This window comes from Centruroides sculpturatus, unplaced genomic scaffold (genome assembly GCF_000671375.1).
Source record: "Centruroides sculpturatus isolate CEXI.00-Female unplaced genomic scaffold, Cexi_2.0 scaffold565, whole genome shotgun sequence".
Classification (NCBI taxonomy): Eukaryota; Metazoa; Arthropoda; class Arachnida; order Scorpiones; family Buthidae; genus Centruroides; species Centruroides sculpturatus.
This window is the reverse complement of record NW_019384722.1, coordinates 155,939-181,764: the sequence shown is the minus strand read 5'-3', so window position 1 is coordinate 181,764 and position 25,826 is coordinate 155,939. Positions and strand designations below refer to the sequence as shown.

General features: G+C 32.8%; 1 protein-coding gene across 2 annotated transcripts in view; it reads left to right on the top strand.

Annotated features, from left to right (window-relative positions):
- Positions 1 to 25,826, top strand: part of LOC111628031 (histone acetyltransferase KAT6B-like) — a 65,249-nt gene that overhangs the window by 9,356 nt on the left and 30,067 nt on the right. Inside the window, exons 2-3 of one of the 2 annotated variants that reach the window (XM_023371750.1) lie at positions 17,322 to 17,481; positions 17,702 to 17,812. In XM_023371750.1, coding sequence (XP_023227518.1) covers positions 17,322 to 17,481; positions 17,702 to 17,812 — 271 coding nt within the window. The remainder of the gene's footprint in view (positions 1 to 17,321; positions 17,482 to 17,701; positions 17,813 to 25,826) is intronic. The other variant, XM_023371751.1, reaches the window with a different exon arrangement.

Here is a 25,826-nt window from a genome sequence, read left to right as displayed (position 1 = left end):
TATAAGATACGTTTAAAATAGAATTCCCAAAACCATTTCTGAAAAACAACAATTTATTAAAATTTTTATAGTCTCAACAATATTGTCATGTGGCTGTTTGTCAAATACATATGGTAGTTCTTTTCCAATTCAATTTTCAATCACTTTATTAAAATATAAAATTAATTATTAATGATAACATGTTATTTCATTAATTCCTAATTAAGACAATGTTTATAATAATATATGATTAAATATAATGTAACTTTTTATAGGAAGTTTGAACTATTAAATAACTTTCTGTTGCCCAAGTTTCTTCAGATCATAAAAAATTGTTTCTATTATTTAATTTGAAATAAGATACAATAGAGAATTAACACAAACAAGTTTCAATATGTTTTCTTCTGTTTAATAATTATTTGACTCTGCTGATTCCAATTCAGATAAGAATAGAATAGAGATAGTGTCAAACAAAGCAGTTGATAATAAAATTTCCATCAAATCAAAATGACAAATATGAAGATGAATGGTTAGAATATTAAGGTAGATAATGGATAACAATTAAGTTATGCATTGACAACTGATTAAGAGTGAATAGTGGAACTTCAATGGATGGGTTGCTTATAAGATGCTGTAGAAGATATGCTTCTACAGGTTTTGTAAGTAGCATGTAATTTAGAATAATTAACTAATAGGAGGGCTGATTGATTGATTGGCTATATCGAAGAAAAGGTGAATAAGTACAGCTTGAATACTAGACACTAAATGAAAAGAGAGAGGGGAATAAACATTGGCAACTAGGCTACTATAGGATTCATTGGATAAGTTGATGCAGGGAAAAAATTTGATTGAAAGACAATTTTGGAATACACAAGTTAAGAGATTTTAAACACAAGAAAAATAAAATAAATTTTTTCAAATATTTTTGATACATTAAAATTATCATCTTCAGACATTTACAATACAAAAATGGAATAACAACATTTAACACGTAAATATTCTTATTAATTTTAAATATGTTGAACTAATTATATAAAAATTATTAAGAAAGTTAATATTTTTGATTAAAAAAAAATCCAGTAAACACCTGAAAATAATAATTGTAATGCTATTAAAAGTACTTGAGAAAAATGTACCATTTATTTAATAATGCCATTTTTCTTTTGTTTAGAAACTCTAACATCAAAAGACAGTTTAGGAATAATGCCAGTAAATAATTTTGTATCCTCCTCAGACCCGAGAATTAAAAAATGTGTTTTTTAATCAATTTATTTTAAAATTACAATATTTGTATTATAAAAAGTCCATTTATGAATTTAACATCAATCTTTGACCCTTAGTGTTTTTTAAATAGTAAAATAAATAAAAAGTAAAAAACAATGTTGCCAGATGCCTGACAATGAAAAGTGAAAACTCCACTATAAATGATTCCTGCTCTGAACTCGATAAAATGAACAGAAAAATATTAAACAAATAAAAACAAACATCCATTTTAATGGATGAGAGGTCGACGGAGGTTAAATGTTTTTATTTTTCAATGAGTATATGTTATAATAGTCTTCAAAGTCATTTAGAACAGATTTTCCTATTGATTATTTAGAACAGATATTCTACATTGCAAGGTGCCAGTAAACCTGTTTATTTGCTAGCTTTTCTGTCAGAATAGTTAAGGTTTCCAATGGGAATAAGCTAGGCAGCCTATCAATTCATCTTAAGTTTACATCAAAGACATTGTAATTGATGATAGAAAAAAAGAAAGAAGCATAAGATTGAAATAAAAATGTAATAGGACAATGGCAATTATATAGTAATAGAGTATGAATTAATAAAAATCCAGGATGATAAATATTATTAAAATTCATTAATTTAGAAAACCACTCAAATATAAAAGTGTCTTCATATCTCATTCACTTCTACATTCCTCAGGAACTAGAGTTGCCAACTGTCAGAATTTCAATTTTTTAAAGACTGAAAAATGAAAACTGTTCAGAAATTTCTTGAAAAATGAATCAGAGCTGTGTTTTTTTTATGTTTTTAGCTTGTCCCTTTTCCTCATGAAAAGTTGATATCCCTTATTGTAATGTGAATTATTCCCAGTAGTTTGCATTTTTTTTTCTCTCTTCTACTCTATGAACACTAAGAGAGCCTGTTTTTATCATACCCATTATAAATTCAACCAGGCTCACAATGGGAATGACAGTGGTGAAAAATGTGCCTGATGTATCTGAAACAGGCAACCCATGAAAAATTCCTGAAGTTGCTTGCCTGGATTTGATCCTGTGTCTCAGAACAATAGGTTGATGCTTTAACTGCCTCAGCCATCTGGATGTCTCAACATTGTCATCATCAAGGAAGAAAAAAAATGTTCCCAAGTTTGTTTGTATTGATAGGTCTCATAGATTATGTATAATTATGAACCAATGAGGGTTCATAATTATGCTCTAAGCATTGGAGAGCTCTCTAAAGGTATTAGTGATGTTTATATTTGCAATACTTGCAAAAGACAAAAAAAATTGCAGAGGAACATTAACAATCATACAGAAGCCAGAAAAGAGCAACAGGAAAAAAAGTTAAAATTACTGCAAAAAAAACTAAAGCCTGTTGAAGTTAGGGACTTTATTTTATTGAATGTTCCAAAAGTTGATTGAGGGCTGTTAGACTGCCAAAATATAATAGGAAAAATTCTTGATGCAAAAAATAGTATTTATCAAATAGGAACAACAGACGGCATAATTAAAACCTGGTGTGGCGACAGCTTTGGTGACAAATCCCAAAGTCGCCACCAGGAGGAACCCCTGAACTGAACAGACCTGGCAACCTGACCTATGACAACACATTCCTTTTGGATTCGGATCTCGCTCCAGATGTATGGATTATCGCTCCTGTGTTCAACTTGTACAGTCGTGCCATATTTCATGTATATAATAAATTTTAATCTTTTATTGTATATGACCTTGTTTGTAGTGATTAATTACGCACGAACAAGTAACCACAAACTGGTGAGCCGAACATGATATATGTTTTATGGTGCCTCTACCCAACGAAGGACTCTACTGTGCGACATAAAAATTCCATCCATTCGCATTGGATACAAACGTTGGACTTTCATCCTTTTTGGGAACTGCCAACTCGTACTGCTAGACCTTTGAAATGTGTAACCATGAATAATTTTTCGTTGACAGTTGACTTTTTCAACAAAAAGGTATAGTACACCATGTGCTACCCTTCTTTGTTCTCGCGCCACGTGCCATCATTTGTTCTCTCACCACGTGCCTTTACGTGCCATCGTTCTTTGTCCTTTCCCCATGTGCTGAACTGCGTGCACAACACATCATTTAAGGATAACCACCTCCACACTGCACAACTACATAAAAAAAAAATCATCATGGCTGAGGCAGAAATTAACGACGATCACTGTCACATAGCATACGTTGCAATCAGACCCCTGCCCTTCTGGAAGAGCAACCTTAACTTATGGTTTGCTCAGTTGGAAGCACAATTTTCTATAAATAACATAACTGTCGACGACACCAAATTTAAACATGTCATTGCTGCAATAGAGCCAGAAATTTTAAATTCAGTGCTGGACCTAATCCTCAACTTGCCCGACCAGAATAAATTTTCCATGCTAAAGGCTCGTCTCATTGACGTCTATTCGGAGAGCGAGACCTCCAAAATCAGAACGCTTCTTCAAGGGTTGGAACTGGGAGACAACGTCCATCCTTCCTATTATCACAGATGCGCAACTTGGCCGGAAACCATTTCAGCGAAGACCTGCTACAATCTCTCTGGCTGTCGAGATTACCTCACAACGTACAGGCCATTTTAGCCGCATCTAAGGAAAAACTCCAACAACAGGCCGCCATGGCCAACAAGATAATGGAATTAGTCTCCCCTGCTCACATTCAAACAGCTGAACATGACCTTGCCACTATCTCCACCTTGAAGAACCGGGTTGCGGAATTAGCCCAGCAGGTCAAGAACCTCACCATATCCATCAACAACCAACACCGCTCTTTCACATGTTCTGAATACCCTCCCAACAACAGGAGGCACTGCAGCAAATCACGGCAGAATCAACAGCACAGCACCCCCAACAACGGCATGTGTTACTATCATGCTACTTTTGGGGCGCAGGCAAGAAAATGCAAAGCCCCTTGCTCCTTCCGATCAGTGGAAAACTGACTAGGTGGGCGCTTATGGCCACCTAGTCAGTTTTTACCTCACCTGACATATCGATCGAATCACCATGGCCGACCCTACTACGAAATACAAATTCCTAATTGACACAGGTGCCAACATCTCCATTATCCCAAAAAGTTCTAACACGTACTTATGCAAACCCGACAAACAGAACGCCTATTTCAACTTATGAAACAAAACTGTTAACACTCAACTTTAACTTAAAGCGGAGTTTTTCGTGGCCATTTGTAATTGCTGATGTAACCCAACACATCATAGGAATCAACTTCTTAACTAAATTCAACCTACTGGTGGACGTTAAAAACAATTGACTAATCGATGGAGTCATGCAACTTAAGTCTCCTGGTTGCTGGCAGAACCGACCTACAACTGTCACTAACATCACCGCTGTGACTAATGACTCTCCCTACCACCGTATCATGGCCGAGTTCACTACCATCACAAATCCGTTGATAATTCGGGAATTATCAACGGATTTGTGATGGTAGTGAACTCGGTAGCAAAGAAAATGCCACCACCTTTCATCACATTGAGACTAAAGGACCACCTGTCTTCTCAAAACTTAGACAGTCACCACCAGATACGTTCTGAGCAGCATGTGAAAAATTTCAGTTCTTAATGTCCCAAGGCATCATCAGGCCATCCAAAAGCCCCTGGGCCAGCCCACTACACATGATCAAAAAGGCAAATGGCCTGTGGCAACCGTGCGGCGACTACTGCCATCTCAATGCTGTAACCGTCCCTGACCGCTACCCTGTTCCTCATATACAGGACTGTACTCAGCTCCTAGAAGGCAAAACCATTTTTTCTACACTGGATCTAAACCGTTCCTATCGCCAAATACCAGTCTTCCCCAAGGAAATTCCAAAAACAGCCATAACAACCCCGTTTGGCTTGTTCGAATACGTCTATATGCCTTTCGGCCTATGAAATGCTGGTCAAACCTTCCAACGATACATCCACCAAGTCCTACTTGGCCTCGACTTCTGCATCCCATATTTTGACAATATATTGGTTGTGTCCAAAGATGTGGACGAACACATGGACCATCTCTGCCAAACATTCCTCCGCTTGCAAGACCACTGCCTAAAATTAAATCCATCCAAATGCATCCTCAGAAAATCTGCAGTTCCATTCCTCGGCTGCATGATTACATCGTCCGGAGTAAAACCTTTGCCATCAACGATTTTCCTCAACCAAGAACTGCAGCTGAGCTCTGTCGCTTCTTAGCCATGCTCAATTTTTATAGACGTTTTTTGCCAAATGCAGCCCAAACTCAGGCCCACTACTCGAATTTCTCAAGGACTCCCAAAAGAAATGATAAATGCATCATCTCCTGGAACAAATCTGCTCTAAAATCCTTCAACCAATGTAAAGCAGATCTCTCAAATGCAATGACCCTGGCATACTATTCGTCACACGACAATCTCTCCCTAATGGTAGATGCATCTAATGTCGCCATCGGCGCTGTACTTCAAACCCACACTGCCGAAGGAACTCGTCTACTAGTCTTCTTTTCACGGAAGCTAACGCCTACTGAAATAAAGTACAGCACCTATGACAGGGAGCTGCTGGCTATATACTTTGCGATCAAACACTTCTGCCATACCATCGAAGGTCGAGACTTCATCATCTTTACGGACCATCACCCTCTCACATTCGCTTTTCGCCAAAAACCAGAATCATGCTCCCCACGTCAGCTGCGACATCTCGATTACATTGCACAGTTCAGCACCAACATCAGGAAGTCACTGGCTCGAACAACATCGTGGCAGACACTCTCTCTCGGATCAACGAGATTTGACTTTCCGTGACAGACTTTACCACCATTGTGGAAGCTCAAGCAAATGACGACGAGCTAACCGCACTCCTCACAGACGATAAAACAGCACTCATGCTACAGCCACTTCGAATCAGCCTGACACTACAACTATATTGTGACACCAAGGACAGCAAAGTTCGCCCATATATACCACTCCAATTTCGCCGTCGAATCTTCTCTTCCATGCACAATCTGGCCCATCCAGGAATTCGTGCAACGAGGTGTCTTATCCAAGAACGTTTCGTTTGGCCTTCAATGCAGAAAGATATCGCCAACTGGACCCATTCCTGTATTAACTGCCAATGGTCCAAAGTGAATTGGCACATCAACAACCCTCTTCAGAGATTTGACCTTCCATCCAATCAGTTTTCACATGTGCATCTCAACCTCGTCGGACCACTCCTGCCTTCAAATGGATCTACCTATCTACTCACCTGCATAGATAGATTCACGAGATGGCCGGAAGCTGTTTCCCTTCATGACATCTCTGCTGAAACAGTTGCTCACACTTTTGTCTCTCATTGGATCTCCAGATTCAGTGTTCCCTCCATCATCACAACTGATCAAGGCTGACAATTCCAGTCTCATCTGTTCGCCTCACTGACAGCTATGTTGCACATCCAACACATACGTACAACACCATACCATCCATCAGCCAATGGTTTAGTTGAATGATTCCATTGTTCTCTAAAACAGGCTCTCAGATGCCACGAACAACACTGGATGGAATCTCTCCCAATCATCTTACTCAGCCTTCAATCAGCGTTAAAAGAAGACATCAATGGCACTTGTGCCGAGATGGTGTACGGCACAACCCTTTGTCTCCTGGCAGAGTTCTTCCATCCTTCGCAGGAACCGCCAGTAGACCCATCATCCTTCCTCCATCACCTACGGTCCACGATGCAGTTGCTTACGCCGACTCCAACATCTGCACATGTAAAACCTTCACACTTCGTCCATCCAGCGCTCGACACCTGCTCCCACATGTTTGTGTGAAAAGAAGGTCGTAGAACTTCTCTGACCTCCCCTTATAATGGACCTTTCCCAGTTACCGTGCGGACACCCAAGCACTTCACGATCCTAGTCAACGGAAAAATGACAAAGGTTAACATCGATCGACCGAAGCCAGCATTTCTGGACAGAGAGAATGCCAGCACATTGTCAAACTCGTCCAGGACAACACATCCAGACCCTCCGGAGCGACCAACAACAAACACTCCTAATAACTCCATGCCTACCAACATGACAACAACACATTCTGGAAGAAGAGTCAGGTTCAACCCCCGGTACCTTTAACTTTGTACCTATGGCACTGGAGGGGAGTACTGTGGCAACAGCTTTGGTGACAAATCCCAAAGTTGCCACCAGGTGGAACCCCTGAACTAAACAGACCTAACAACCTGACCTATGACAATACATTTCTTTTGGATTCGGACCTCGCTCCAGACGTATGGATTATCGCTCCCGTGTTCAACTTGTACAGTCGCGCCATATTTCATGTATATAATACATGAAATATGGCGCGACTGTATTTTTAATCTTTTATTGTATGTGACCTTGTTTGTAGTGATTAATTACGCACAAACAAGTAACCACAGCTGGTTTGTAAGTCACTTATATTGAACTTATTGAGTCTTCAAGAATTTGCATACCAGAAATCTTTCTGGTATGCAAATTCTTGAAGACACCACAGAAAAATATGCATCTCTATGTGAAGCTATGACAATAGAATCAATGTTTGAAGGTCCAGGATTTACCAGTTGCAAGTATAGTATCAAAAAAACAAATGTCAAACAAAAAGTGCACATGCAAGAAGGTAAACCAACTGTGAATATCAAAATGTCACAGAAATTCTTTGTATGCCAGTAGCAAACTCAGGATTTTCTTTGGAGTTGAACAGATAAAAAAAATTTTAATGCAAATTCAATAAAATTGCCACCATATGTGACTGCTAATTCGTAAGTAGTATAGAAATAAAAGACACACTGAAAATATATATATGTTACAGTCAAAACCCGTTTTTAGTTAGAACGCGTTTTAACTAGTTGAAACTAGTTTATACTGAATGTCTTTGTTAAAACCCGTTTTGTCTAGTTGAAACTAGTTTATACTGAATGTCTTTGTTAAAACCCGTTTTGTCTAGTTAAAACTAGTTTTAACTCAAATTCATTTTTGACTAGCAGTAAATTCTAGTTTTAACTAGACAAAACCGGTTTTGTCTAGTTAATTTACTGCTGTACATGTTTTGACTTTAGATAAAACTAGTTTTAACTTTTAACATTAGTTAAAACTAATTTTAGCTACATAAATATGTTTGGGGGAAATAAAGTTATGTATAGTGATTCGGCGGAAGATGCCTAACATTTTGCTTATGAAGAAAATTACAGCGCTAATTTGAGTTTAGGAGCCCTCTAATGAAAATATCATATTCTGGAGTATGTCTTTCAAATAAAAGTTTGGAGTTTATTTTAAAAAATTCTATACTGTGTTTGCAATGACGACTTTTTCACTGTCTGGCATTTTAAGCATCTCACCCCAAGTATCTGGGTGAGATGCCAAATGCCATTAGGGTAAGATAACAAATATAATTGCTTAAAATTAATTTTTGAATTTCTTAACCAAATTTAATTTATTGCATATGTAGTACAAAGTACTTCATAGTAAGTATAACAGCACAGTATAAGTATTGTTAAGTTTCCGCCCGTTCTAACGTGTTCTATAGCTAGCTGAAAGCTTTTTTCAGTCCAAAAACTTTTTTGAGAAGTCCTTATATAATTTCTATGCATATCCTGCAATAAAACGAGAAAACAAAAGTTTATTAAAAATAGGCATATTGGAAATCAATTAACAAAAAATAGGCACGTTACCCCAAGAAAAATGTGGCATATTTTCCATTTGTTGGGGTAAGATGCCTAGTAGAGTCACGTGCTCCAGCATGTCCGATCGGGATCGGCGGTAGCTGACAATGGAAACTTTAGAACCTTAACTACATCACACATTAATTGTTTTTAGCAATTTTTAATAAATTCCATTTTAACTTTTAGTTTAAAATTATTCTAGAAACATTTCACAACAAAAACTTCGTTCTTATCTAGCTTTTATTCTTCTCGGATGTAGAAAATGAAGTAACGGTAGCCAACTACAGCTTTCCGCACTCAATATTGGCCCAACGATTCATCATACAAATACATGACAATATGTGACGTCACCGTTTGAAAATATCAAAAATTAGGCATCTTCCCCCGCTTACCATCTTACCCCGAATCACTCTATGCGTTGCAGTCAAACCAGTTTTTAGTTAGGATGCGTTTTAACTAGTTAAAACTAGTTTATACTGGATGTCTTTGTTAAAACCCGTTTTGTCTAGTTAAAACTAGAATTTACTGCTAGTCAAAAATGAATTTGAGTTAAAACTAGTTTCAACTAGACAAAACGGGTTTTAACAAAGACATTCAGTATAAACTAGTTTCAACTAGTTAAAACGCGTTCTAACTAAAAACGGGTTTTGACTGTAACATATATATATATAAAAAGAATTTTAATTAGAAAAAGAGTTTTGGAAAATTTTCTACTGTTTGTTTTCCTTTTTTCTTTGGAGGAGGCCAGGGCCACTTGGCCCTTCTTGAGTACACCACTGTCATGTGAAATAGATAAATGGAACATTTGTGTTCCAAGTGAAAATTTAAGTCAATATTTTTCATTTCTCCTAATTATTATACCATTTTTTTCAACAACTAACAACAAAAAAGAAAAAGTCTTCTAGCAATTAATATCATTTTCATAAAAATTCAGTATTATTAATTTTCAATATAATACTATGACTTTATAGCAGGGGGTCATAACTGCAGGCCTGCAGGCCTCATATGGCCAGTTAAGGTTTCCTATCCGGCTTGCAGCCTTGGTGATTTCTTTTCTAAAAATCAGTGTTTCTAACATCTTGCAGAGATTAAAACAAACAATTCAAACTTGTAACTGTTTACATAAGTTGTAAAGGCCAGACAACAAAAGAGCCTTTGTTAGAGCCTTTGTTTTAGTTTATAGTATTTTTTGGTTTACTGAATAATAATAATGAATACAGCTTGTCTGATATATTTGTATTTGAATGGCCCTTTGCTGCATTTGAGTCTGGGACACCTGCTCTAAAGTATTCATTGTTGTAACACAGTTATGCTACAGATTAATCATTATTTTCTAACTGAAAGTATTGATTATTAATTTATATTATTCATTTTTGTATCATTGTTATGCTGAATTACATTAATTTTTTTTAAGGTTACTTTACAATAATAATCTTTCTTACAAATGAAAAAATCTTTCTCTGAATTATGCCCATAATAATCTTCCTTAGAAATCTGTCATCAGTTTGTCTAATAAGCCTTCCATGTCTTTGGTGTATTACAATAAGTCTGGGTGAAATTAGGTTGACTAAATATACAGAAGAATCTTGTTTTAATGGATTGCTCAAGCCGCTGAAAATCATCCATTGTTCTGAGAATCTGTTATATTTGCAAACAACAGATTTCTCACATACCTTGGAAAATATCCATTGTTCAAAAAAATTTCAGTTTTTTAACCCCAGTATACAAGAAATACCAGTACTTGAAGTTATTCTCTTGAGATCCTATTCTTTATCATATAGAAATACTATGTTTGTAATGTACAGTACATGTATATTATGCCATATGTGTGTATGACAAAGTTGATGAAAACTGTACATATGGTAAGCATAAAAGGAGGGAAATTACATATGCCCATAAGCACTTTTCTTGACGATTTGTTAAAAAACTCATCCATCTTGGTTTCTTTCTATGCTGCTTTTCTATCTATTGAATACAATTGATATTAGCAATGTCATGCACTGTACAGCCTGTTCATTTATGCTGAAACTTGTCAGGAAGGTCTTCATGACTTAGAAATACTCTATGGCCTCTCTAAATTTGGCACTACACTTGGACCAGTAACTGAGTGTTCACTAGGTGACTCCTCCTCAATCGTATCAGCCAGGTGACTCTCTTCATACAATTCTTCAATTGTACATATCCCAAATGTAACATGTGCATCATCAAACTACAAATTTCCAGAAACAAATATCCCAAATATTAACTAAATGTTAAAAAAACGCAAAGTTTACAATCAATCTGAGGTAGAAAAAATTCGTTATTTCGAGGATCCACTAAAAGGAGGTAAAATTACATTGATTTGGTGGGATCTGGAAAAAAATCAGTTATTCCGAGAAATCCATTGTTCCATGATCAGTTAAAATGAGATTCTACCGTACTTTCTTAATTGTTTTAATTAATTGCTTAAAACCATGTGGGCCAATTGGAAAATGCCTAAGAAATGTCAGGCTGAATACATATGCACATAATTTTTCAATTTGATTCATTGTAAAATGACACTGCCCTTTATGCAAATGAGCCAGATTTTCCAATTTATCTATGATATATGCATCACATGCCAAGCAGAATCAGAGCATAGCATAAAAAAGTCTTTACTAAATTTTTTAGCTTGTTACAGTAATTAAAGGACCAAATAGATAATTTACTGGAATATTTCTTAAATAAGACTACAAATTATTAGGGAGTATCTAAAGGGACATTAAAGTTAGTATACATTCACTTGCATCATTTCCTACCTACAACCGTGGCATAGAGGGTGAAATAAAACAAGGAAAAACTTTTTGAGTTAACAGTGTCATATATCTTGTGATGCATATGTTCTTTTTCTTTTTTCTTATAGACATCATGTGACATTTTATAACTAGAGCAATTAAAATTAGAAGTAGAAATTAGCATTTAATTATCTGTAAAATCAGTTGTTTGTTTGTTAAGTTATGGCAATGCAACACTTGGGCAATCTGCCTAAGGGGATGCCTTCTGGGAGGTCTTTTTAAGGGAAACTGGCCCCTATTTAGACATTACAGACATGGAGAAAACCCAGAAAACTTCATGTGGCCAGCCCGTCTGAGTGAGGTGTGAACCCACAACCGAACTCCCAGTGTTCAGGATACGAAGACTGCTTGGCCACTGGTGGGCAAAATCAGCTGTTACAGTTGAGCATCTTTAATCTGGCACAATTGGAATATTTTGAATTAGATTTTTTCTAGACAGTTGGTGTTGTGCAATAAACATTTTTTTTTTAATTCAGTGATTTAATAGTACAGTGGGTGATCGGTTAACGAACATAATCCGTTCCAAGACTTTGTTCGCTATCCGAATTGTTCGTTAACCGATTATCGATTTAACATAGGTTTCTATGGGAATTTGATTAATTCGTTCTGGAGACCCCCAAAAATAACAAAAGTATATACTGTACTTTTTTACTACGTTTATTCATATGTAATAATAAAAATACATATATACACGGTCTTGCATTTTTATTAGTCATGTTTTTTCTGTTTGTGGGGGTTAAAGAATCTATCCAATGTTGATTGCTTTTCTGTCTTATTCATGATTTTTCAGAAGTAATTAATAGCATTGTAATTGTAGAGATCCCTAGGCCTATTAACCTCAACTTGGTTTGGATGCCATTTTAAGACCGTAGTTCTGACATCTTCCTACTTCTTCAAAAGATCTTTAATAGCGGATATCAACATAAATCCGCATTTTCAGAAGAAAACGTAAAAGAATTGTTTCTGTCAGAAATACAAAAGGCTGGAATTACAAGAGAGAGTTTCAAAGTTCGGGGGAATACTATCCGATCAGTATATACTGGGTAGAACGTCGATGTCGACGTCTCCCGTGCTCTGAAAAGCTTCGAATTGTTGCCTGAAGACAAAGGAAGACCAATTGGTATTCATTATTTTACGTCGCTTCTTGTGTTTGTTCAGTGAAGTGTTCGTTATCCGAACATATGTTCGTTGTCCGATCATAAAAATCTTTTGTGAAAGTGTTCGTTATCCAATTTGTTCGTTAACCGATCACCCACTGTATTTTCATCATATTTTAACAACTAATTTTATTAATTTTTATTCAATTGTTGATTTATTCTACAAAAGTAGAAGAAATAATGTTAAATATTACATTAGAAATTTGCAAACAAAATTTGACATAAGCATCACAAATGCCAAACTTTAAGTAATATGATGTTATAAAAACACACATAAATTTAATTAACATGAAATGAAATGGAAAAATCCACTTCATTAGTTTGAATCACAATTTTGTACAAGTTTTATAGATTTTTCAAAATTGTAATTTTCACAAATAGTGCTGGAGTCAGGTGGTGGGTGCATTGAGTAGATTTGCAAGGGATAAAAGGATGTCCAAAGAGCAGTGGCATACCGTGGATGTCAGCCGCCCGGGGCGGAGGAAAATTTCGGCCCCCCTTATTTAGGTATTTCAATTTAAAAGACCAAAATTCAGTTTTGTCACAGAACAAGCAATGAAAAATTCGGTGGTAGTGCAGCGACCTGTTTAAAATAGTTCTATTGGATATTAGTGGTGTATATGAACGCGAATAAATCGTACAAGCGAAATAAAAAAAAAGGTCAACAGGTTTCGCAGGATTTCCTGGGATGAAAAAATCACTACTTCACCCGGACGGCGAGCCGATTCCCGGACTGTCCGGACGATAGCACTATCGTAGGCGCGATGCAAGTATAGGTTAGGATGTTTCAAATTTTTACAAGATATTATTATTATTTATTGTGAAATTTTGCTGCCCCCTAAAAAGTGCCGCCCGGGGCGGGCCGCCCCTGCCGCCTCCACTACAGTACGCTCCTGCCAAAGAGGCATAAATGGGTTGTGTATAGGTGTGTTGTGGTTCCTGTGCTCATGTATTCTAATCAAACTTAGGTATCGTAGAAGAGTCATAGGAGTATCATTACTGCATATGAGATGAGATATTTAAGAGGAGTGTGAGGCATAACAAGGAGAGAGACTGTGAGAAATGAACAAGTGTTGGAATGTGGAGTAAAAGAGGATGTAGATGAAAAAGTAGGGAAATAGGCCTTACAATGGCTGAACCATTGTAAGGCCCATTGAGAGGATGAAAGGAGAATGAAAGGAGAAGAACTGTTGAAAAGAGTATATGGGAAAGGTATCCACCTTTCCCAAGGACGTGTGGTAGGGGAAGGCTGAAAAAGTCTTGGTTGGAACAAATGGATGAGTATCTGAAAGTACATAGTGTTGAGTCAGAAAGAGAATGTGAAAATGTGTTAAAAGTGTGCTAAAAGAGGCATGAGTGTGTATGAAGTAAAAGTGGTATGTCTGGACAGGAAGGTGTGGAAAAAGTTGCTGAATGGATAGTTTGTAAGATTATAGTCTCCTTTTGCCTGCTGCTCACCCTTTTTGGATTATGAGTGTGAGGATATATATGTTTGTACAAATAATGTTGGATTACTGATGTTCCTAGATTACAAATTTCTGGACTGTAGATGTTCTGGACTGTTTTTGTATAAATAAAATCTTGAATATAAAAATAAAATAAATTGCCTTACAACAAAATATAAAATTCACTATGATCTTAAAAATATAAGGTTATGCTGTTTAAAGAAAAATAAAATAGATAAAATAAGGAGAATTGGTGAAAAATTGATATTAATGAGTGATAAACACAGATGGAAAATTATATTATCAGTATCATATAATAGAGGTGCAGCTAAGTAATAATTTACTCAAATAAAAAATATGAAAGTAGAGAATTAGGAAATGGCTTGCTGAAATTCTTTGTATTCTAACAGTGTACGATGTTTTTCTGATCTTTTTTCTTTTCACTTTAATAAATTTCCTTTCTTATTAAAATTCATGTCACTACAATCTGATCTAAATCATATATATTCATTTCTATGGGAAAATTATATTATCAACTTATAACAACCACTATGGCAAAAGATTTGGGAGCTGCTCTTTGAGCAATAAGAGAATTTAATGACTTGAACCTTAAGCAGGGTAATAAAGCAAAGTTTATACAAAAAATCAGATCCTGGTTTCTAAATATCTTCTTTGCATTGTCAGATTGTTAAGTAGTGTTGCCACCTTTTCAAAATAGCTGATATGGACAGCAGGTGAGGTTTGTTTGAACAGAAGTTCCTGACGCATGTGCAATGTCATTTTGCAATGCGAAGAATAACGTGCAGTGCATGCTGGTTCTAAATCAGTTACAGTTAGGGACTAGGGAGACTTGGAGTAATGTAACTAACTAAATTAAGAAAAAACAACTACAGATGACTTAGCTCTATTGGATATTAGAGACATGTACGAATACAAATTGTACAAGAAAAAAAAGGTTGACAGGCTGGCACGATATTCCCTGACAAAATTAGTAGTTCAGTGAGTCGATTCCCGGACTGTATGGGTGAAAACCGGATGGGTGGTAACACTATTGTTAAGGTATATGCCAATATGTTGTTTGATTTCTGTTTATTGTGATTTATGATAATGACTTGTTAGGTTAAATTTAGATAAAGCATCTCCACTTTGACAATTTAGATTTCAAAGTCTATGCTGACAAAACATTTGATATAATTTTTCAAGAATTCAAAGTTCTCTAAAGAAATTATGAAATTATATTGATTGAGAATGAGAATCATGTTACACTAATATAGAATATCATATATTAGCTGGAGCAGAAAAGCAGTTATTGGAGACAAGATATGGATCATTAGATTTTTTTTTCAAGCATAGATGATGATTGTGAACCAGATGCTGATTGCTGAACATTTTCATGATCTTGTAACCATAAATTCAATATTGGAAACATTTTATCCCTAAAAGCACAATTATATTATTTATTATTTATTTTTATTTATTTATTAGCCATCAGGAATGGGACTGCCAATTCTCCTGGATTTGCTGGGAGATTTCTGAAATTTGACAAAAGTTTGTAAATTCTTGGTCTCCTAAATTGAGACCTATTGTACTGCCCAAAGGCAAAAGACTCTATCTCCATAAAAATTGACAAGTTTTCAATTTGATTTTCATCATACTTAATTATTACATCTATAATTATTACAGAACATTTTTCACACTAGATATTGGGCAGTATCAATAAAGGAAACTAATTAGGTATGGTGACATGTTTGTAACTTGATTTTCAATTTTTATGGAGTTAATCTTTTGTCTTTGGGTCGTACTCTTCTACCCACATTTACTCATCATGATGATCAACTTTTGGGTTATATATTAAAACAGACTAAAAAATAAGCAACAGCTTTTAAATATAGCTGAGAGTAAAAAAAGTCAAATCTCCCAGAATCAACTCTTAGGGAGTTAGCATGCTTAGTTGGAAAGTTTATACTAATTTTAAATTTGATGACAATTATGCTAATATAATACCCATAGCATTTATTTGTTGGTATCAGTTTGTATAAAAATATGCTGAACTGTAGAGAGAGAAGCAATTTTTGAATGAATAAATTATTATAATTTAACATGTATACTATAAACAATTTAAAACAAGTGAAACAAATGCATTGAGATATAAATTTATACAACTTATAGAAATAAAAAACCATAATACAATGGTAAAAGTTTGTAATAACATATGAGTTTTTTTTAATTCATTCATCATAATTATTTATAATAATTACAATAATCATAATAATTACAATTCATCATAATTATTTATAATAATTACAATTTTTGAATGAATAAATTATTATAATTTAAAATGTATACTATAAACAATTTAAAACAAGTGAAACAAATGCGTTGAGATATAAATTTATACAACTTATAGAAATAAAAAACCATAATACAATGGAAAAAGTTTGTAATAACATATGAGTTTTTTTTAATTCATTCATCATAATTATTTATAATAATTTTATAAATTTTTCAGAATTACTTTAAATATAGAGATAACACACATGTATTATAGACAAGATAATTTTCATAAATAATATTACTGATTTTTAAAATTAAACTTTGTGTACTGTTTACATAATTTTACAAGATTTAAGTGAAATTTAAATCAGATAGTCCAGTCCTTCAATGCAATATAATTCTATATGGATTATGATATATGAATAATTAGTTAATATAAAATTTGATCTTTAATTTAAAATATTTTGAATATTCTTATTCTTCATTTAATGAAATAATTTTGAAATAAAATTTTCTTTACACAAATCTTAGACATATTAAAATTGTATAAAATTGCTGTACAGTTCATAATTTTTGTATAATGCTTTCAAATAGTGCAGAAAATGTGATTAAATAATATATTTTAAGTGAATTATGTTTTAATAGATGTATCCTGGAATTTTAAAATTTATTTTATAAATAGCTGCAAAGAATTAAAATTTCAATGAATTAGAACATTAGAAAAGTTGTAGAAACCAAAATTTATTAAATTTATTTATCTTTAAATACAGCGCATTAAGAAAACTCATGGTCCGGATTTTTTGGAAACATCAAGTCTTCCTTCATCTGACTCAGAGGATCCTCGTTGTGATTATTGTTTCCTCAGTGCTTCCTCTAATCGAAATGGAATGGCTGAAGATCTTCTGTTTTGTAAAGACTGTAATGCAAAAGGTAACTAAATTCAGAAACTTAGTAAATTTTACCAAATCTAGAAAGATTTAGTAAAATTGGTTTGATATTTGATTTTCCAAGATTAAACATAATTTCATGGATATTGAATATTTTTACAAAAAAGTCAATTGTTTTAGAGTTTTATTGTTATGAACATTTATACTAAGGTGTTCCAAAAAACTATTTTCTTTTGTTTCCTTATTTTATTGAATATTTCTAGATATAAAATTTAAAGACAAGACCAACACAGTCCAGTGCAGAGATGGTGATAAAATAAGACAAGTATTGAGGCACAAGAAGCAACGATTGGGGCATGACGGCACAGAAGGAAGTACATATTTTTAATGAAATTTAATGAAAAAACCTAATGATTATAGTCTATATATAAGTAGATATATATATACATATATATCTAGTTGTATGAAATCTAACAATTTATTCTACATTAGATTTGTGAAATAAGTACAAAATATAGTATTTTAATCTCCTAAAAATGTGTTTTCTTTTTTCTGCAGTTTGACAAAAAAATCTTTCTTTAAACTAATTTTATTTAGTAATGCTTTCAGTTTTTTGTAAGAACATTCTCATCTGCAGTCTGAATGTGAATATATACTGTTTATCAAGTGTATCAGATTGAATACATTTGAGAGAACTTTGTTACTTTGAACAATTACAAATTAGATATTAATTTCAATTAATAAATTACTATCACACAGAATTATAATAAAGTACAAAATTATAATATAATATAGCAGTTGCCAAACTTTCTGACCTTGCAGACCACTAAATTCATAATTTTGAATCCCACAGATCACTAACATAAATTTTTTTAAATGATACAAATATCTATAGAATAATGATCATAAAAGTTTCATTTTACTTTATTAGTATGAAATTCAATTGCTTAATTATAACAAATTAATATGAAGTTTGTTGCTGCTTGTTTGAAATAAGTTTATGGATTTTTGGCTCTTTTCCATGAAGGATGACTATTGCACTCACATTACTTATTGTTGATTATTTGTTGATAACAATCATTTCGTGTTTGGTTTTAGATTTGAATAAAAAATACCCCCAATGAGTGAGAAAAAGCAACCAAGCATTTTGTATTTCTTTCATAATACTTTGATCAACTCAAGGTTATGCAAAGTCAATATCCAAATTTCTCTACAGACCACCAAAATTTTCTGGTGACTGGTTGGTGACCACTGACATAATATATTATGATGATACTTTAAAACTTTATCAGGAAATACGTAGTTTTCTTTGATAAGTAACCCTCAAGTAAAATCCTTGCATTCTTAGCTTTTAGACAAACTAGAATGGACTTTCCAGATAAGAAAGGTAGTATTGTTTAGACCATAGATAGGGGAGTCCAAGTCAATTGGAATAACCCTTTAATGATCAATCATTGGGCAGATAAATGGTCTGTTAGATTAATTGAGCAGTGTTATGTATTTCTTTTGTGCTTGTTTGGAAGATATTGTTGTCAGAGATAAAATGAATTTTATCGAGTTGTTCATAAAGGGAAGTTCATGTGAAAAGAAAGCTCCTGGCAAGACTAATCAGAGATAAATGATACATGCTGGTTTTGAGCAAAATATGCATCTTGCACACTTAACCTTTGTTAAAGTTTGTAAGTTAAATGTAAATATACTGCTAAGTAACTACTCAATAATATCTCTGTGGCAAACATTATTAAAATTAAAAAACTAAAATAAAAAAAATGCTTCTGATACTATAAAAATCATTTTAAAATAATGAGGTTGTTTTTAGATACTTTGTGCAATACAATGCTAATTTTGTCCCTTCTATAGGAGCATCTTTATGAACATCTTTGCACTTGCAAGCTTAGGATGATTAATTCCCATGACTCTTTAGTGCTAGACAGCAATAGATGGGCAGCAATTTTGGATTTCTTATTCTTTCTTATCCTTTGTCTAAAAGCAAAGTCAGAATGCGAGAATTTTACTTCAAAGATAGATACACATTTCTTAACAAAGTTTTAAAATACCATCCTAATATATTATGTTATAATTTTGCTGTTTTTATTATAATTTCTGTGTGATGGTAATTTCCTTATTGTAATTTGAAATTGTTCAAACCTAGAATAGTTCTCTCTTTTTAATGCACTTGATAATGGTATACTGTATATTCATGTTCCAGAATGAAGCTGAAGTCTTACATAAAAACAAAAACATTACTGAATAAAATTAATTTGGTATCCTGAATTAAGTATTTATTTATTCTACTTAAATATGATGCAAAGTTTAAGTACTGTTTGTCATAATCTATCATTTTTCATAAAATTTAATATATTTTTCTGATGGATATTATAGTAAGAGATATTCATTCATTTAAGAGTATTCCACATTCACTAACTCTTAAAATTTCATCATCATCACCATTATTAAATGTTAATATTCATTGTGGCAGCTCATGGACATAGAAGCTGGTGAGACTAGGTTAAAAAAATAATTTATGTTAATAGCAGAAAATCAGAATTTTAACATAAACAATAAAACAACAAACATTCCTATATTTTGCATGGTTTATTTGTTTATATACATTCACAGTATTAATCATCAAAGTTATGAAAAATACCATGATGATATATTCAAAATAGGTAATTACAACAAGCATTAGCATTAATAATTTAGCAGTAAGGAACAGTAGTAAAAACTGATGAAAATTTTTCAGATGTAATTAAAATTGAAACAAACACAATAAAAAAATATTCAATAAGTAAAAGTCACATAAACAAATTATTTAATTTGTATGTATTTCTGGGTGTATAACTTAAGAGTTATACACCCTTAAGATTTAACTTAAGGGTATATACTCTTAAGTTATACACCCATATTTCTGGGTGTATAACTTAAGAGCATGCTCCTGTAGAAGGGACAAAATTATCATTGTATTGCACAAATTATCTAAAAACAACCTCATTATTTTAAAATGATTTTTATAGTATCAGAGGCATTTTTTTTATTTTAGTTTTTTATTTTTAATAATGTTTGCCACAGAGATATTATTGAGTAGTTACTTAGCAGTATATTTACATTTAATTTACATTGACACAGCAGTATAAGCCAAAAGAAGCTGGCACACTTAACAGCATGTTCATATATGCATAGTATGCTCCTATTAAGTGAAGCAGGATATGTGAAAACATGCAATTTTCACCCAGCCGCTTCATTGTAGGACTGGCTGAACCCATAATAGACCTGAAAAAAAGCTGCCTTAATGCCCATAGTGCAGAAAGAGTTAAAAAAAAAATATATATATATATATATATATATATTTTAACTTTTCACAGAGTCAGAAATAAGTTCACAGAAATAGGAAATTATATACATACATACATACATATATATAATTTCATATTTCTGTTAACTTATTGTGCTAAACCTGTCAATGAGGATGAATGGCTGTTTTCCTTGTTTATTAAAAAAGACTTTTACCATAAAATTAATTTTTAATTGAATCTTCCTCATAATTAAATTAAACAGTCAAATTGTGCTGTAAATTCACACCATAAACAAGTGATTAAAAGTGATTTAATACAAGAAAAGAAGAATTCCCATACTTTTGAACAATATTTAGCCTCCTCATACACTGAGTTGAAATATTAAACCTTTTATATCTTTTGAACTACAGTATCAGACTTATGAATTTCTTTCCAACTTTATATAGAAAGAACTGATAACATAGAAACACATAGTTGCTAACCATCAGCATTTTGTATGCTCTGTCAGTGGACAGGCTCCTTTTCCCTTTTGTCAGTGTTTTTAAAGAACTTGATATTATCACATAAACATTTCATTTAATAAGTCTAACACCAATATATATGCCAAAGACATATTATGTATTTTATTATGAATGACTGAAGTGAACCAGAATGATCATCTCAGATTCCTTCAATTGGGAAAGAACCAAGATTAATATTTTTATTTACAGTAGAGCGTCGTTTATCCGAATCAATTGGGGACTGAGGTTGTTTGGATAACTTATTTTTCGGATAACCGATTATGTACGAAAAAAATATATTAACCTATCCCGTGTTGAAATTTTTCTCCGTTGCATGTCACTTCGCGTTGAATTTTTGTCGATGTTAAGCCTAACATATACTTTTTTTAAATAATAATCGTGGCTATTGTATCGTTAAAAATTATTTCTTTATTTCTTATAAACAAAATAAATATATTGAAAAATTAAATTAATTAATTAAAATATCTGCAATATTGAAAAATATAAAAACCAAAAAACTATACTTTAATAGTTGATCTAGTATCAAAAACGTTCGATTCAGCATGACACACAATCCTCAGAAAAACACCACACAAAAGTGCCAGTGCTGCCAGCTAAAACACACATGGAGTAGCCCAAGATATAGCCAAAGATTGCAGCACCACAGCACTAGCAAAAATTTAAATTTGCTGACTGGAATGCTTTCGGATAACTGACTTTTGGATAAAGGATGCTCTACTGTATGTATATTGGTATATGTATGAGAATTTTAGCTGAAATGTGATAATTTTAAATGGCAGACAAGATAAATTGCATCTTTAAGTCTGGTAACTTTGATGCCACTATGTTGGCAGTTAAATCAATAATGGAAGGAACTGAGTTACTTTTACAGTTATACCAAATTATTGAGCAGTGCTACAGTTTCTTTGCCCAAAAAGAAAAACATCTGATTCATCACTTAAGAACATACAGGCCATATGGTATGAACTTTCTCAAGAAAAGAATTATCATCAGCCTTACTATTTTACAAAGATTTGTAATCTTTGTAAATAGTAAGGTTGAGGATAGTTTTATTACACAACATAGCAGGGCATTGATGTGCAGCAAAAAGAAAAGATATTTGGTATGGTAAGAAAAAGACAGATAGAAAATAAATAACCAGAAAAACCATTGTCCTTAATAATTGCAGTGAAAGTCAATAAACTGACTGATAGCAACCATCATGAGTACATTGCACTGTAACAAAAGAAATTAGTGTATTAACAAAGCAAAACATTGCACAAAGGCATATAGCAGTAAGGTGACCAATCATCCTCCTTTAGGGAGGACAGTCCTTCTTTTTTAAGTTCTGTCCTCCCTTGAAAAGTGTCCTCCTTTTTGATATTTGAAGACTAATCTGTAAATCTACATATTTGATCGACGCCAAGCCGATCCATTGCATGTGATGTGTTTATATTTAACATGATGATTCATCAAGGCTTGGTAGAGTGCGGCAAGATGTGCTTATGAGATGCATGTGCTCCACACAAAAGACTTTGAGAGAGCGCACCACGTAGAAGTGGCTTTGTTTATTTCTTACTGAAATATTACATGGCACATACATATGCAGTAGATATTACTATAGTGTATTATAGTTGCAATGAATAAAAGGTTTTTTTTATTATGATATTTTTTCCTTCAATTTATTTATGTCCTCCTTTTCATTGTAAAATAGTTGGTCACCTTAATAACAGGAGCCACTCATCATGCAATATCAAGATTCATGACATGTCAAGATGGAACACATCATAAATCTACGTGTAGATTTGTGATATCTCCTGTAAAATATTTGACCATTTTTAAATTGTGATGTTAGAGAGTATAAAGCTATTGCCATACTCTTGACAGTGTTTATGGCAATAGTTTTATAAGATATCATATGCAGAGATAACATTAAATTTTGTTTATTAAAGGTATTTAATATAAGCATTGTACAATATCAATGTTAAAAAAGAATTTCTTTGCTTTTTATGCTGTCAGTGTTTTTATTCAAAAATTAGCATTTTTCTACAATGTCCCAACTATTCCTCTTTCTTAAAGGCTAGCAAGTATGGAAACATTATTCAGAAATAAAATTAATATATTACAACAAATGATATAATATAATAGCAATAAAAATTAAGTAATGAGTATTATTTATTTATTTTCAAATAAAAAAAAGGCAATATCTCGTAGACAATAAGTGCCTCCCCAGTATGACAATTAGATAACATACCCAGTTAAAAATCAAAGTACAAATTTAAAAAATACAAATGCATAAACAAACATTAAAAGTAAAGTTGGATCATAAAATAACACATTCATTGTAAGGCTCCTGGTCCAGAGCAAGATGATAAGCTTTTAGGTTGTAAATTAGGTTGTAAATTAGGATAATGTAAATTGTAAATATTGCTTATAAACTAAAAAAATTATAAATGTTTACAAAAATATAAAATATATTGACAAACAATATGCATTTTTATCCAGAATAGAATTATGTACAATCTTAAAATGTCATTAGAAATGACACCATCTTATAAGATGCATATCTTAAAAACTTTTTCAGATTTATTTAAACTAAAATAATTAAAAATTTTCTAATATTTCTACTATAATAGCAAATTTTCAGGGATGAATTTTAATTATCTGTATTCATAGTTGCTATTTATTACTTAAACGTTTAACCAGAAATATATCACAAATCATAATTTTTAATGATTTATGTAATAAAAATACTTCTCAATGACTGGAACTAAAGACTAAGCAAAATCAACTAAATCTTTAACTTCCAGTAACAAAAATTTTAATGTCAAATTGACATTTTTGATCTTAACTGATCTTGCTTCAGGCCTTCCAAATTGGAATGCACAGTACACAATTTTTCAAAAAGATTTTTAAATAATTGGAACAAAAACATAATGATGTATTGATAAAACAACAAAAATATTATAAATGTAAATAATCAGTGGTAATATCAGTGGTAAATCAGAAGTATAAAAATTATAACAGATGTAAGATTTTATGTCTTATTTTTATAAGATAATAATAATTAGTTTATTTTAGTAATTCCTGATTTTCATAAAAGCATTGCCATGCATATGAGATGCTTTTTCCATCTTTAAAGTTAATACAATTGCCAGTCAAGTTGGCCTTGTATATTTCCAATGATTCTAGAGCCCTGATGTGGTCATTTTGAAATAATTGCTTAATTTGAAATCTTTTTGAAAGTTATGTTCTGCACATTCCAATTTGAAATATTGTTGGTGACCTGATGCATATCTTGGATAAGATTGAAAATGTTCATGAATTTGACATAAAAATTTTCATTACTGGAAGTTAAACGTTTAGTTGATTGTTAAATTACATAAATCTAATCACAATGTTATTTTATTAATTTTTAATTTAAGACTTGATTTTTTTTTTCTCATTGGCATAATTTCATTTTTAAATCTAAGCATTCAAAGAGCACCTGATGGTCTAACATTTTGCATCTACCATAAATCTAACTTAATTCCTTCTATCATCGTTGCTACACCTTTCAGCTGCTAAGCTATATAAATACAGCCATATCTACTCATATATGGTGTTCATACTTGTATCCTTCTTCACAGCACATAGTACATAAGGAGTTGCAATATGTTTTTACTTCTGTAATAGGGCAGGATACTTGTGCAAAATTCTGTCATCTTAATGCCAAAGTATTGAGTTTACTACACCATCTAGATTTTACATCAAAAATACTAGTGTTTGCACAACCTTCCATTCCATATTTAGGGCCAGTCTCTTTGTATATTGTTTGCCTTTCCAAAAAATATGGTTTCATCTCAATCATCAAGCCACAATTATCCTTGTACAGAATACTGTGTAAATGATATTGTTTTTCAAGCTTTGAAAGATCAAGTGTGTATATAGTCCCACTACATCATTCACAAATGGAGTTCTATTTTATGTTACACAGCCACCACCAATATAAAACTTGAAAACCATTTAGTGCAATACTAAGATGACAATTTGAATAATAGGTGTTCTACTGAACTTACCAGGAGAATTTTAGAGTGGGGCTATGAACCCTTATGTAATATGCTTTCTTACCACACCGGGTTGTATAACTTCACAACCAACAACTGTCTACCCTTAACCATTAACCGGTGCGAAATTCTTTAAAATCGGCGAACGTTTTCGATTCCCCTCCTGGGATCTTCTTCAGGCTTACTTCTTTATATCTTTCGTTATAACCGGATTCTTTAATTCGAATGTTTTTGAAAAAACGTAACGTGCTATTTTTCGAAAAAATTCCGAAAACGGAAGGAATCCACTTGTTATTTCAAATGTAATTTTCTACCAATGGGGAATCATTGTGTGCATTACGTCATAAAACTTGTCTTATAAACTATATTATGATTTATCGTCAATTAAAAATTGCCATGCTGCAGAGAGATTTATTTCTTCTTTGAAATTAATGCATGCGGATTTACGATCGGCTTTAAATATTTCCAGTGCCTCCAAAGTTCTTAGTTGTTCCGTGTGTTGGGTGGTGCGAATAACATGCGCTTCATCGAAGAAAGGTGTGATGTCCG